The sequence below is a fragment of the Episyrphus balteatus genome, chromosome 4 (genome assembly GCF_945859705.1).
Source record: "Episyrphus balteatus chromosome 4, idEpiBalt1.1, whole genome shotgun sequence".
Taxonomy (NCBI): Eukaryota; Metazoa; Arthropoda; class Insecta; order Diptera; family Syrphidae; genus Episyrphus; species Episyrphus balteatus.
Window position 1 is genome coordinate 38,419,664 of NC_079137.1, and position 15,150 is coordinate 38,434,813.

Here is a 15,150-nt window from a genome sequence, read left to right on the forward strand (position 1 = left end):
AGTACCTACTGTTTGGGGTCATAAATAAAAAATGAATATAAAAAAAAATGCATTTCATTTTGAATCTGAAACAAAACACAAAAAAATTAATAAGAATAAAACCCTTGTTGTATCTCTTAGATGCATATACTCGTATTGTGTACAGTGTTCAACTTCAATTCATATAGCCAAACTGAACACAACAAAAAAAAACTCTAAAATCGATTTGTTATGACTACAGTACCGACGCAAAACATACAGTGGGACACTTTGGATGTTAAAATGGTACAAAATCAAGAAATTAGAAACCTTTTGTGGTCTTGTTAGCTTTTTATAAACAGAGTTGTTTTGTTGGGAAACTATCGAAAGCTTAGTTTTTTTTTTAACAGGTAGGTAGGTACTTAAGTATAAATTAAAAATATTGAAAAGTGTTTTCTGACTATTTTTTGATGAATTTTTAGGTTAAAGCATTTTTTAAATCATTTATTTAATAACTAATATTCTATAATCGCAATTGTTTTAGTATTTTTAGGTCCTTTCATAAATTTTTTCAAATTTTTCTTACTGATTGTTCTACTGTATGACGCAGAATACAAAAGTTCTATTCCTGTCTGATTTTCCTTTTGTGTTTTTTGGTTTTTCCCTAACCATTTTACCATTAGTGTACTGGAAAATAATAAATTTATGAGAATTTATGTATGTCGAGGCTATGTTTTTATGGAATGATTTTTCTTTTCTTTTTGTTTTTGTATTTATTGTTGTTTGGAAAAATTTAAAAACTTTCAGTTTTAAATAATAAAAAGACAATATAAAGTTGGTGTCAATTTTATTGGATTTTTCTGACATTAAACTTTTTTTTTTTTATTTCTGACTGAAATGAATGAGAATTTTATCTAACTACACTTCATAAATTATTCATAATAATTATTTTTTATTTGACTAATACTAGAATTGTTAATTTTATTTGTTTTTGATGCATGAAAATGGTTTACTCGTATTTATATACGCCACCTGCGTTATCGAAAATAGATCTATCGATTAACATTACAATACAATTCATCATGGGGTAAAGTTTTTATATATGTTTGAAGACTGCGTCAGTCAGAAGTTCTAATGCAGCTTTAATTATAGAAAGGAATACAAAAAATAATGCTCATTCAAATACAATAGATTTTATTATTCAGACATTTTCAGAACAAAACAAATAAACAATTTTTCTGTGCTCACAAAGTCTGGATAGTCGAAAATTACATTTGCATTTCATTTCGAATATATTAACATTGAAAACAAAAGGCTTTTGTTAATTTGGTGTACCTCTTTGTTATGGAGTAGCAAGTCCATGAAAAAAAAACGCTACCAAAGAATATTTCTCACTTAACTTTGCGTTTACCGTGATAGTCAAATTTTTGATTGTTTTGATTTTTGATAGGAAATGGTTTCTAACTCATAAATTTTAGTGGCTTCCCTAGGTTTAACTCTGGTTTAATTCAAACACGCAATCGATAAAAACAAACGAAAAAAGAGTGGCGCCCAAAGAAATTTAATTTCAAGTAAATTTTAGACATCAATTTTATTACAGTTTAATTTCTTAAGATTTAATTTTATCTCAACGAAACAATAATCTATTTTTAGAAATTAAAGATGTTTTGTCCTAAATTTATTTTATGTTAAAAAAAAAACAAGTAATTAAGACCTTGAAACATTACCATTCGGAACGACTATATAAATGGCGCCCAACGTCAATGATAAAATTATTTCGTTTATCAGGAGTCAAATCTTTTTTCTCTGAAATTTAAAGTTACTTGCATAGTATTTAATTAAAAATAAATTTTGAGCAATTAGCTTACCCATTTAATTTCAATAAAAAGAAATTTCCTAATTAAGTGGCGCCCAATGTGAGCCCAAATACTAGCTTTATAATTTTTTTTTTTTAATTTAATCACATTGATTCCTAATTCGAATTTTGGAAATTAATTTATAAAATTATATTTTCAAAGCATGGGAAAATTTAACTCACAGCATTGTTCTTAAAATCTCTCGAAACATAAATATTGGTACGAATGATTATGGCTTTTAGGTCAGTGAAGCTACCTTTTTTGAACTAAAAATTGGTTCACCAGCTTCTTTTATAAGTACATAGTTCCCAATTCGGGACGAGTCCTTAAATATAACTTCACTGGTGTGATTCAAAATTTTTAAACAAAAATAAGATTGGCGTTACGGATAACTTTCTTCGAACTTGTTACTTGCATAAATGCATAATAAAAATAGCTATAAGAATTTAACTCACTGACTACCAACATGATTAACAACTGTAGTTCAGCTACAGTATATACCGATAAAAAAGATTCCTCAGAGTTAAAAGTGTTTTTTATCAATAGTTGTCGCCCAACGTAGGATTTCACAAGTAATGCTTTTATCATTATTTTCGATAACTCAATTAGGTACTGGTACACTGATATCCGTATTTTAAGTTATTTTCCGAGAAATTTATTACTAAATATTCAATAAATTCTGGCATTGTTGGGCATTAGTAGTATGTTTTGGTATGTTCTGGGACAGAGGGTGCACAGGGTGCCAACAGGGTGCTATCTTAATGCATGAGTATAACTGAGAGGGTGCTATAGTCAAACACGGGGTGCGATTGTACGTGGTTGGTGTGAATGAGAGGGTGCTATGGCAAAGCAATTGTGCATTGAAATGTGTACGAGTAAAATTCCTAAAGTATAACTGAGAGGGTGCTATAGTCAAACACGGGGTGCGATTGTATGTGGTTGGTGTGAATGAGAGGGTGCTATGTCAAAGCAATTGTGCATTGAAATGTGTACGAATATAAGTGATAAAAATACACTGCTTCGTGATGTGCGTCCTGGCTGCAGGTACCTAGTTGAAATGTGTACGAGTAGAAGTTATGAAAATACACTGCTTCGTGATGTGCGTCCTGATTGCAGGTAGTTGATGCTTATGGATGATAATGCGAGATCAATGGAAAAGGATCTTTTTGTCGATCCTTTTTTTCATTTGACATACTACTACATACATCCTTTTTTTTATTTGACACATTTTTTTTTTCTATGCTCACAAATATTTTCTATTTTAGTGAGAAAAAAAAAGTCTTTTCTTCAAAAGAAGTAAAACAAAATATGTTCATTTTATTTTCATTTTGTAAATTTATTTTCATTTTATAGGTATCTAATTTTTATTTTCATATTATAATTTACAACATTTTGTTTACACAGAAATATATAATATAATATTTAATGCTGCTTTACAAGGTCCATGACAATTTTTATTTTTTTAATTTCGATTTTTAGTTCTTCAATTATTACATCAACATAATTTTTCGTGACAGCGTCTTCTTTCTCTTGTGGCTCCTGTAGGTTTTGTAGACGCCTCCAGTTCAAATTGTAGTTGCCATTTTGCATTTTCAGAAATCCTTCACCGGGTGGTCCTGGATTTCCTTGCTCTCCACGTTCTCCAATCGGTCCTGGTCGACCTCTTTTTGAAGCATGATGAGAAAATCTTCCAAATTTGTCAACACTCATCTTTATTCAATAATATTATATTCTCTTAATTCTTCTATAATAGAATTAATTTCGTTCGAATGATTATTATTTCCTGCTTGATATGATGCGATAAGAAGTCTCAATCTAACTACGAGTTCATTAGGATCATCCCAGAAGATATAGTCTTTTTTGTTTTTAGTTAACTCCATTAATCCATTTCCTTTGTGCACAGAAGCATTATTGTTGCTTTCGGTGAATTTACTTATAATTTCCTTATATTTTTTTCCGCGGTTTCCTACTACATGTTTTGAAGAATTATGTGAACGTCTGTATGCATTTGTATCTTCTAATATATCCTTATATATTTTTAAATCTTTACTAAAAGTAAACATTTTGTTTACACAGAAATATATACTATAATATTTAATGACGAAGCTGCTTTGCAAGGTCCGAGACAATTTTTTTAATTTCGTTTTTTAATTCTTCAATTATTACATCAACATAATTTTTCGTGACAGCGTCTTCTTTCTCTTGTGGCTCCTGTAGGTTTTGTAGACGCTTCCAGTTCAAATTGTAGTTACCATTTTGCATTTTCAGAAATCCTTCACCGGGTGGTCCTGGTTTTCCTTGCTCTCCACGTTCTCCATTCGGTCCTGGTCGACCTCTTTTTGAAGCATGATGAGAAAATCTTCCAAATTTGTCAACACTCATCTTTATTCAATAATATTATATTCTCTTAATTCTTCTATAATAGAATTAATTTCGTTCGAATGATTATTATTTCCTGCTTGATATGATGCGATAAGAAGTCTCAATCTAACTACGAGTTCATTAGGATCATCCCAGAAGATATAGTCTTTTTTGTTTTTAGTTAACTCCATTAATCCATTTCCTATGTGCACAGAAGCAGTATTATTGCTTTCGATGAATTTACTAATAATTTCCTTATATTTTTTTCCGCGGTTTCCTAGGACTTGTTTTGAAGAATTATGTGAACGTCTGTATGCATTTGTATCTTCTAATATATCCTTATATATTTTTAAATCTTTATCGTTGTAGATCTTTTCACATGGATTCTTTTTGAATATTAATTCATATAATCCATTTGTTCCCTCATAGATTTTGTCCTTTATTTGTATTTTTTTTCCGATAATTTTAAATTCTCCATCACCAATTAACCATTTTCCATTTTTAACCTGGACACCATACACATTATCGAGTGTATTTGATTCATTCGAAAGTAGATCAACATATTTTTGTGGCATTTCATTGTAAGAATCGTCTTCTTCTATTTGAGTAGCAAAGTCCCGAACCTTATAACGTTTACGAACTCGTGAACGACTATTTCTACTATTGTTATAATTAATATTTTTTGGAGTTTCTGAAGTAATACCACTCGCATTAGGGGTAGCAAAATCGTCATCAAAAGTTGTTTTCAATTTATTTAATGGAGTTTCAAAGAAGTTTTGTTTTTCATTTGATTTTGTAAGAAGTTCTTTGAGAGGGTTAGTGATTGGTCTAAAGGTTTCTTCCAATTGTGTTTCGAATGCTTCCTTTCCATTCTTCAATTCTTTATATTTCTTTCGAAGAGCGTCAGTAGTTTTAATGAGCTCATTTGTTAGTTCCTCATTTATATACATCATACCGAAGCTGTATTATTTTTGCAGCAATCTGTTAATAATTTTCGAATATTATGAATGAAGTTTTCAATTGGTTTTAATGATATTTTAATATTGAGTTTCGAAGTTTTGATTGATGAACAACGTTTTTTAAACCATGTTGAACGATTTTGTACTGTTGCAGACTGTACACTGAATTCCTTTGTACTACTCTTATAGAACATTACTGAACGTTTGATGTAAACTGCGTTTGTGAAGTGCTTTTTATAGAAATAGGATATGATGTTTTTAGATCATCAACTTCTTTTCAGCAGCTCTTGAAACTGTTTTTGATTCGCTCTTAAACAGCTTTTAAACCGCTTTTGAACTGCTTTTGAACCGCTTTTATACCGCTTTAAACCGCTTTCAAACCGCTTTCAAACTGCTTTCAAACCGCTTTCAAACCGCTTTCAAACCGCTTTAAACCGCTTTTGAACTGCTTTTGAACCGCTTTAAACCGCTTTGAAACCGCTTTCAAACCGCTTTGAACCGCTTTTAAACCGCTTTTGAACCGCTTGGAACCGCTTTTAAACCGCTTGGAACCGCTTTTAAACCGCTTTAAACCGCTTTTGAACTGCTTTTGAACCGCTTTTATACCGCTTTAAACCGCTTTCAAACCGCTTTAAACTGCTTTTAAACCGCTTTTGAACCGCTTTAAACTGCTTTTAAACCGCTTTTGAACCGCTTTAAACTGCTTTTGAACCGCTTTAAACAGCTTTGGAACTGCTTTTATCTGTTTTGAGGTGTTTCGAATTGATCATAAAGAAAATTGTCACACGTGCATCCGTTTAGAATGAGCATCTTTTTATAATTTGAGAAAGTGATCAAAGCCCTTTCTATATCGTCCTTCGTTCAATGAGCTATCCTTATCAATAACCAAAAATCCATGTTCATCACTCCAACACTCCGCACATAGTTTTTGAAAGATATTAAATAGCATATCAGAATTGACATGATCATTGTGAATATGTTTCAAGTTCATGTTATCTTGTTTGAAAACAATTAAAAAATTTGCATTATCTCGTATTAAATGCTTAGGAATTCTCGTATATGTTTGACATAAATAAAAACTATCGATTAAATGATGTCGTCCCATACTAAAATAGTTTCTTATAGTATCTTGTTTTTCACATGCAATGTCGTCAAAGATAAATACAGAATTCGGTTTTGCTTTTTCAGGTGATATAACTTCAGTGTTATTGGAAAACGTAAAGAATCCCATATTTTTTATTGGTTTGACAGCGTTTCGTAAAAATTCATATTTTGGTTGATGTAATGATTTTGAGTAAATATATATATTTTCAAATTTTAATCCATTTGGATGTTGTAGTAAACTCATCATAGCATTCGTTTTCCCACAATTTGATGGTCCTGTAATTAAACCTCTTATGCTATTGGGTAATAGTTTTCCATGTTTTCTTGGTTCATTACTTTTACTCAAATCCATATTTTTTACTGGTAGAAGTTGTTGTTGTTTAATGAAACGCATGATGAAAGATACTAAACAATTTCCTTAAAATATAAGGATTATATTTAAAAATTCTCATTACGTTACAACCCGTTCATTTGTTAATATATAGAAAAAGTTAGTTTTATTTCTATAAAAATGTTTGATTTTTCAAATCAGTTTGTCAGTAAACCAAAAGTCGTGAGTGGAGACGGTTTAATAAATACAGTAATCAATAAGTTACCTGTAGAACTACATCTTCCTGGTTATCAATATTGTGGACCTGGAACCAAACTTCAAAAACGTTTAGCAAGAGGTGATCCTGGAATAAATTTACTTGATCAGGCATGCAAACAACACGATATATCCTATTCTAAATTTGAAAATACATCTGAACGACATACAGCAGATAAGGTTTTAGCTGAAGAAGCCTGGAAACGAGTAACATCGAAGGACGCAGGTATAAGTGAACGGGCAAATGCTATGATAGTTACTAATCTTATGAAAGCAAAAGTAAAACTAGGAATGGGTTGCTCAAAAAGTGAAAAAACAAATAATTCGAAAAAAATAAAGTCTAAAAACGTACTTACCTTTAATAAAACAATTAAAAATCTTGGTAGAATTCTTCAAAAGAAAAAACCACATAATCTCGAAAAAGCTATAAAAGTAGCTTTGTCAGTTGCTAAGAAAACGATTCAGAACAATGGAAAAAACATTAAAACACCGAGAGTTATTTCAGTACCGAAAATTGGTGGTGTTATTCCATTTCTTGTACCCCTCTTCGCTGGACTTTCAGCTCTTGGAGCCTTATCCGGAGGTGTAACAGGAATCGCTAAAGCTATCAACGAGGCTAATAACGCAAAAAAGGAACTGGATGAAAAAAAAACGTCATAATAAGAGAATGGAAGCTATTTCAGTAGGTAACGGCTTGCATCTGAAACCATATAGAAAAGGTCTTGGTCTTTATTTAAGTCCGCAGTCAAAAAACTTATAAAATCGCTACCCAAGCGTGCATTGAATGAAGTGGATTTGAGAAATTTTGCCAAGAAGATACTACCACATTTCAGAGGAGTTTTTATGCGTGACAATTTACCAAAGAGTAAACCATTTAAAAATGAATGTGGAATAGTGAATCTAGATTCTTCGAATGGAGCAGGAACACATTGGGTAGCGTATTATAAAAAGGGCAAACACATAGAATATTTTGATAGTTTTGGAAATCTTCAACCACCGCTTGAAACAATCGAGTATTTAGGTAAAAATATTAAATATAACTATATTAAGTATCAAGATTATGATTCAGTAAATTGTGGACATTTATGTTTAAAATTTTTATATAAGTGCTATTATCAATAAATAACAAACTATTCATAAAAAACTTTCATTGTCTTTTTTATTGTCATGTCGCTAACACTATCTTTAAGCGGGAATACTTCTAATCTAACGGCGGAGTATTTTCCACCTTTATATTTAAATCAAGATTACGTGTGTGGTCTAATAGATTTTCAAACATATAATTCCATACCAAATGTTGATGACCGAAATAATCTGCTTCATATTGGATCACATGTTATCGAAATTCCAACAGGGTCATATGAAATAGATGACATTCAAACTTTTATCAAATCCAAATTAGAACGAAAAAAATTACCAATTTCAATGAAAATCAAAGCAAACAATAACACAATGAAATGTGAAGTGAGAAGCACAGAAGCATTACACTTTGAAAAAGAACGATCGATAGGCAAATTATTGGGATTCAGTAAACGAGTTCTGGAAGCTGATTTATTACACATTTCAGACTTACCTGTTGATATAAATAAAGTAAATGTTATACGAGTTGAATGTAATATTATAACTGGATCGTATCTCAACAATATCCCAGTACATACAATACATGAGTTCTCACCAGAGACAGGACCTGGATATAAAATCATTGAAGTTCCGAGGAACGTCATCTATTTACCCGTGAATGTCAAACGAATAAGTTCAATTTCCTTGAAGCTTGTTGATCAAGACGGAGAGTTGATAAATTTAAGAGGAGAAACAATAACCATTCGCTTACATTTAAAACCATCGTTCCATAATGTTAATTTATAATAATATAACCCAACACAACGGAGATAATTCAATTAGTTCTACAAGGACAACAAAGCTGACAAGACCAAATCTTTCACCCGAAAATAAATCATATCTTCAGTCTTTGGGCTTTGTTTTAAAAATAAAATAAAAGAGTTATTAAAAAATAAATCAAAAATGAGTGGAATATTGAATATAACCCAAACACCTGGTTATGATAATAGCATTTCCAAAATTGAGTACCACAGTTACTCACCATTTTTGCAGTCATACAATTCAAGTGATGAAATACGTATTTCTATTCAACAACAAGATCTGAGTATTCTCCCCAGTGAAAGTTTCATTTACATAGAAGGAACACTTAAGAAATCAGATGACTTAATTTCAGAGACAGGAAGATTATCTAATAATGCAATGGCATTTCTTTTTGAAGAAATACATTATGAATTAAATGGAGTGGATATTGAATGTAATAAAAATGTTGGAATCACAACTTCTTTAAAAAATTACATATCCTTTAATGAAATTGAAAGTAAAAATCTACAAAATGCATCATGGTATGGAAAGGAGAACATTTTGGTTTCATCTGGCACGTTTAACTTTTGTGTCCCATTAAAAAATCTATTAGGATTTGCTGAAGATTATAAAAAGATAATAACAAATGCGAGACATGAATTGATTTTAATTCGTACTCGAACTGATGAGAATGCATTCATTTCGGAAAAAGATGATTTGAGAATCAAAATTTTAAAAATGCAATGGAGAGTTCCTCACATCACTCTAGCAGATGTGGAAAAACTTAACCTATTGAAGCAAATACAAACAAAACCAATTCAATTTCATTTTAGAAACTGGGAAATGTATGAATATCCTTCACTTCCAGCAGCCACCGATCATATATGGACAATTAAAACTTCTAGTCAACTCGAAAAACCTAGATATATTATAATTGGTCTACAATCAAATCGAAAAAATCAAAAAGGTAAAGATGTGAGCAAATTCGATCATTGCACATTGAGTAATGTTAAGGTACATCTGAACTCAGAATCATATCCCCGTGAAGATTTGAATGTTGATTTTACTACTGGACGATATGCTATTCTATATGATATGTATAGCAGATTTCAGCAATCCTATTACAACAAGCAATCGCAACCGCTATTGTCACGAGAAGAATATAAAGAAATTGCACCAATTATAGTAATTGATTGTTCGCGACAAAACGAATCCATTAAATCTGCTCCTGTGGATGTAAAACTTGAAATCAAAACAACAGCAACTGTACCACAAAACACATCGATATATTGCATGATTATTCATGATCGTATTGTTGAGTACAGTCCATTAACGGGCGAAGTCAGAAAACTTACATAATTGAACCTGCTGCAACGAAAATACAAAAAAAAAAAAAAAAAAACAGGAATAAACATGTTCAGAAATAATCTGATAAGAAAATCAATATAAACTCTACTCTCAGCTGCATAGAAAAAAAAATATATATACCTAACGTCTGAAAGGTCTATTATCAAAACACATATATACATACTCACCCATATTTGTCTTAGAACATAAAAGGAGCTATATATAAATATAGGTATCTATATATAAACATTTTTTTTTTTTGGATGCGTCTTAAAAGATGAAAAAATAAGATATTTACCCACGCGTAATTTTAAGAAAATGGAGTTCGAGTAAATAATAGGGAACAAAAAAAAAAAAAAAAAAAAAAAAAAAAAAAAAAAAAAAAAAAACAATATTAAACCATTTACCCAAGCGCAATTAAATAAAATGGAGTTGGAGGAGAGAAAATCTGTATAAATTGGACGGTTCGAGTTTAAATTTTATTAGTAGCATCCGAAAAGTCAACTCTGTTTTATATTCACATTCAAAATGAATCAAGAAATCCAACAAGAAATTTCAGAAATTGAAAACGTATCTGAATTCAATACTCTTATTAATATAAGAGAGTTAGAACAAAATCATAGATATCCAATTATGGGCATCAAAAAAGTGCAAACTAAATTTGGAGAAAAGCTGGTTGTAGATCTGGGTGGACACGATGTAAGTATATTTTGTTATTGCATTTATCTTACTATATTTGTTCCTTTTTGTTTTAAACAACTAAATTTATATTTTTTTTTTTCTTACTTTTTTCAGATATTCCTTCCAGCACGATACAACAAGCTATCTGAAAAAACCATTCAATCTATTCATTCGCAGACAGCAACATTTTGTATTATTTACAAAGGCCCCTTTGGACGATCAGTGAAATTAGAAATTACAAAATTCCTTCCATAATTGTGAACAAAAAATAGAAATAAAAATAAAACTTTTTTCTTTAAAATTCAACATAAATATTTTTTATTTAATTTTTATTTATTTATTTTTTTTTTTTATTCTTTTTTTTTTTTTATTTTTTTCATCATTCAGTAAAGTGTCATTGAGTTGTCATGAAACGAAAAGTATGAATTTTTAAATCTATGGAATATTTTTATGACCCCAGGCATATGTACTCTTACCATCTGCTCGTATATACCTTTTCGTGTCATCACAACTCAATGTTTTCTTATTTAACATTTGCGTATATATACAATGCTGTTTACTTCTAAATATATACATTTTCTTAAAAATATTTTGTTTCTTAATTAAACAATTTCTATAATCTCTTAATTCTAAATTATTTGTAATGTATTTTCTTATTCCCTTAGCTTTTTTTGTCACCTCACCGGTTTCAACTCTGAAGCAATATAATTTGGCTCTTAATCCCACGAAATCTGTCATAATTTTTGAGTTATTCTCGTCTTTAAAGAGTCCTAATACCTTGCCATTATTTAAAGGGAAATTATGTATGTTATCAATAGGATACTCAGAAGTATCAAACCTAGATCTCTCAGGATTGACAACATCATTATAAATATCTGCATAAAAGTCTTCTGTAAAAATGGAATAAATAAATGAATCTGTATCCATATAATTTAAACGAATTTTATCGCTGAACTTCGGTTTCATATATTCATAATGAAAATCGTACATCAACCACTTGGAGAGTTCTAGAACGACAAAACCTAAGTAAATAGGCTTATCAAGTGTGACACTTCCCTTACTCATCTCAATAGCACACATATTTGGTGTAAATACGCTAACGCTATGGAAACTTGGATGGGCAATCAGCTTTCTTGCTGAAAATTGGTTTCTTTGCGGATCCCATTCTGAAACAATTTTCACTCTTCTCCGCTTTTCCACATTCTCCATAGTTTTCCCATAAACACTATTGTTCATTAACTTAAAGAAGTCTTTTTCAAACTTGTTTTTGGCTTTTTTTCTAAAATCAGTATTAAGTGTTATATACTTCTCAAGCCAATTCGATTGGCTAAATTTCATCACACGATGTACTTTACTTAATACCATACCGTTAGAAATACATTGCTGCAACGTTTTCAAATGAATTGTATACTTTTTCTTCGAGTTAAGGTGAGCAATTAGCTTTGGAATTTTACATCCTGGGGTGACTATGTTTTCAGGGCAAAACGGTAGATCATTGTGTGAGTCATGAATACTCGATGGATAATCTAAGTCCACTTCTAATACGTATCCAACATCATCACCTTTAATGTTTAATATGTGCTCTGAAGTATAGAGCTCAGGATTATCCCATTGAAAATTGCCATATGGAAGAGATTGTGACATTGCCCATCCATACAAATTATTAGCATCAAGATACATTAAATATTCAGATGACAAATTTGGATTGTAGGTAGACATATATTTATTGTTAGCTACACTATTTCTGTGACTACATTGACATAAACCACCTCTTATTCCGCTTTTAAAGAAGTTGTACATATCAATATCGGTTAGTAGCTCTAATTTTATTTTTGTCGTTTTGAGCATAGCATCCCATGATAACCCAGGAGCTGTAAAATAATGACAAGGATCGAGTTCATAAATCGAAATACAAAGTTTTCTAAAACTTTCAAAAATATCCGCTAATAGAAGAACATCACTTTTGAGATACAGAACCATATAATCTTTCAATGTTTTACAATTAAAGTGACTCCATACCTTAAGAGCATGATTATATTCCTCATCTAAACATTCTTTATCTACCATTTTATTGTAAAACTTAGATTTAGATGGCAAAGAGGTTTCCTCAAATCGATCCCATGAATCTAAATGATCATAGGGGAAAACACCTTTCCTTTGCATCAAATTGAATGATTCGATGTTATGGAAAACGCTCTTGGTAAGCTTCAAATCATCAGGTGATAAATTTTTAGCTAAGGATGAAATGCTCGATTGAAGAAACCTATTAGAATCTAAAAACCGTATCTCGAAAGTGTTTTTAGCGTCTAAATATATCCGTTTGGATAAAGAAATATAATTTTCTTTATTCAATGGAATTATTGAAACATCACCTTGTATATTCGATAGACTCTTAACAAAAAGATGACAATCATATCCAGAAAAATTATGAAAAAGTACGGGGAAAAATTTAGGTACTCTAAAATTTAGATTACAATGACCGTGAGCTGGTCCTCTATACATCCCAGTGAGGTGACAATGGTCTCTTACCCTTACATCAGTAATCTTAAAATTTAACTTACATATATGACAGCATGGTGAATGTCTTTGATGAAAATCTTCTCTTATTGAGAGCATGGGTATGTCTTTTGGTTTTTGAATAACTTCTTTATAGAGATGAGTAAGATCTTCCACCAGCATCTCAACAAATTTATCTGATGAGTTCTCACCTAAAAAAAAAAAAAATATAAAAACAAAACAAATATGTTATAAAAATAAAAAAGTATTCAAGCAAAAAGAAAATTTTTTTTAAATATGATTCTTACCGACAAAAGTTCTTTCCAAATTATATTTTTCATCAAATGTACATTTGATGAAGTAAGAAAATGCACAGGGTACATGTTGTTGAATATCCGTTGTTGATGAAAAGCTCGGGTTTGGTTGCTGCTGACTTATTGGGAGCAAAATGGATTCGAAATCAGCGTACACAACAAATGGAACTTCCAGTTTACGTCCATATTTTTCAAATTTAACTGAAGATTTATCTCCCTCTGGCATTATTGTAATTACCTTACAACACTCACTTTTGTGGTTTTTCATCACGTCATCACTTGCGAAATATTGTAAACAGCCATTACACAGATGACCATTTCTCATGTTTGTGGTTAGTTGTGATCTTATTAACCGAGAAATATTCTTGATCCATACATAATGTTTTGTCCCATCATTATTCTCACAAAAGAGTAAATTTATGTGTTTACTTTGTTCTTTTTTTGTGTGATAAAATGGACCAATAATTTGGAGATTATTTTTCTCACTTATCTCATATCCGAACACGTTCACGCTGATCTCAGGGTTGTTTTCCTCGAAGATTTTAACATCTCTTACTGCCAGAGGGAATATCATGTTTTTGAAGTTCAAAAGTCTCCCATTCACTTCAATTACATCATCAGCAATATTGTTTTCACACCTGTATGATGAAGTTCTCTGTGGTCTTGCTATTTCATCATTTTCATACATAGCAGCTACGATGCACCATTTGAAGCAGAATTCATCCCGGTTTTCGACGTTTATGCATGCGTGTTTATTTTTTATTATATCTGGTAAGGTAAAATGAATTGAGCCTCCTAGAGGTTGATATTTGTTTAAATTAATTTCAAGTCTGCTGAATGAAAGCAAAGCCCATCCGCTATCTTTTTCTTGAAATTCCTCTAGTTTAATTTTGATTTCTTCAATCAATATTTGGAGTTTCTCTTCTATTTCGTTATTACTCAGCATTACACACATCTTCGTCTGCATGCTTTTAACATCGGAAATCAGCTCATCAGAATTTGGGTCCGACTTAACAAAATCGCCGAAAAGTTCAATATTAATCTTGAATGATCTTAATATTCCCATTTCATTTTCCAACAGTTCTTTGATCAATGATTTCTGCTTAGCAAATAAGACATTAACATCTAAGATACTTTCATCGATTATCTTTATGCTATAGGTCTTAATCCGATTCCTGAATGCTTGGTTGATCACGCTCACATTTTCAGAAAAAAGTTGCATGATTAATGCCTTGTGAGAAGCTTTTCTCTGATGTTGGGTCATTTTATTTCTTTCAACATTGATATTGCATATCTCGCAACGCTCATTATCTTGCGGTAGTTCATACCCATTTCCAGATGTTACTAGATCGATAAGGTTTTTATGTGAGGCTTTTAGTTCGTGCTCTCTCACTTTGTTCTCTTCTATATCCTCATCACAGATCTCACATCTTATAGTAGGTATCCTCTGAATGTTTTCTACCGCAAATTCTCCATCGTCGCCCTCAAAGAGTGTATCCAAAATGTTCTTGTGAGAAGATGTTGACTCATGCTCTTGCATTTTGTTTTCCTCAACATCCACATTGCAGATGTAACACCTTTCAAAAATAACTCTCGGTTTTTTGTTTTGAATCGCTCTCGATGTTGAG

General features: G+C 31.0%; 2 protein-coding genes across 26 annotated transcripts in view; both read left to right on the forward strand.

Annotated features, from left to right (window-relative positions):
* LOC129919740 (cell adhesion molecule Dscam2) overlaps window positions 1-15,150 on the forward strand; it is a 197,598-nt gene that overhangs the window by 66,508 nt on the left and 115,940 nt on the right. The window lies entirely within an intron of this gene.
* Window positions 10,510-10,978, forward strand: LOC129919742 (uncharacterized). Its single transcript, XM_056000757.1, has 2 exons — window positions 10,510-10,730; window positions 10,827-10,978. Exons 1-2 carry the CDS (start codon window positions 10,560-10,562, stop codon window positions 10,965-10,967), a joined length of 312 nt encoding a protein of 103 aa, XP_055856732.1. The 5' UTR covers window positions 10,510-10,559; the 3' UTR covers window positions 10,968-10,978.

Coding starts and splice junctions, on each gene's coding strand:
- LOC129919742 (XM_056000757.1), top strand. CDS start 10,560: ATGAATCAAGAAATCCAACAAGAAATTTCAGAAATTGAAAACGTATCT. Junction 10,731..10,826: donor TAGATCTGGGTGGACACGAT/GTAAGTATATTT, acceptor TACTTTTTTCAG/ATATTCCTTCCAGCACGATA.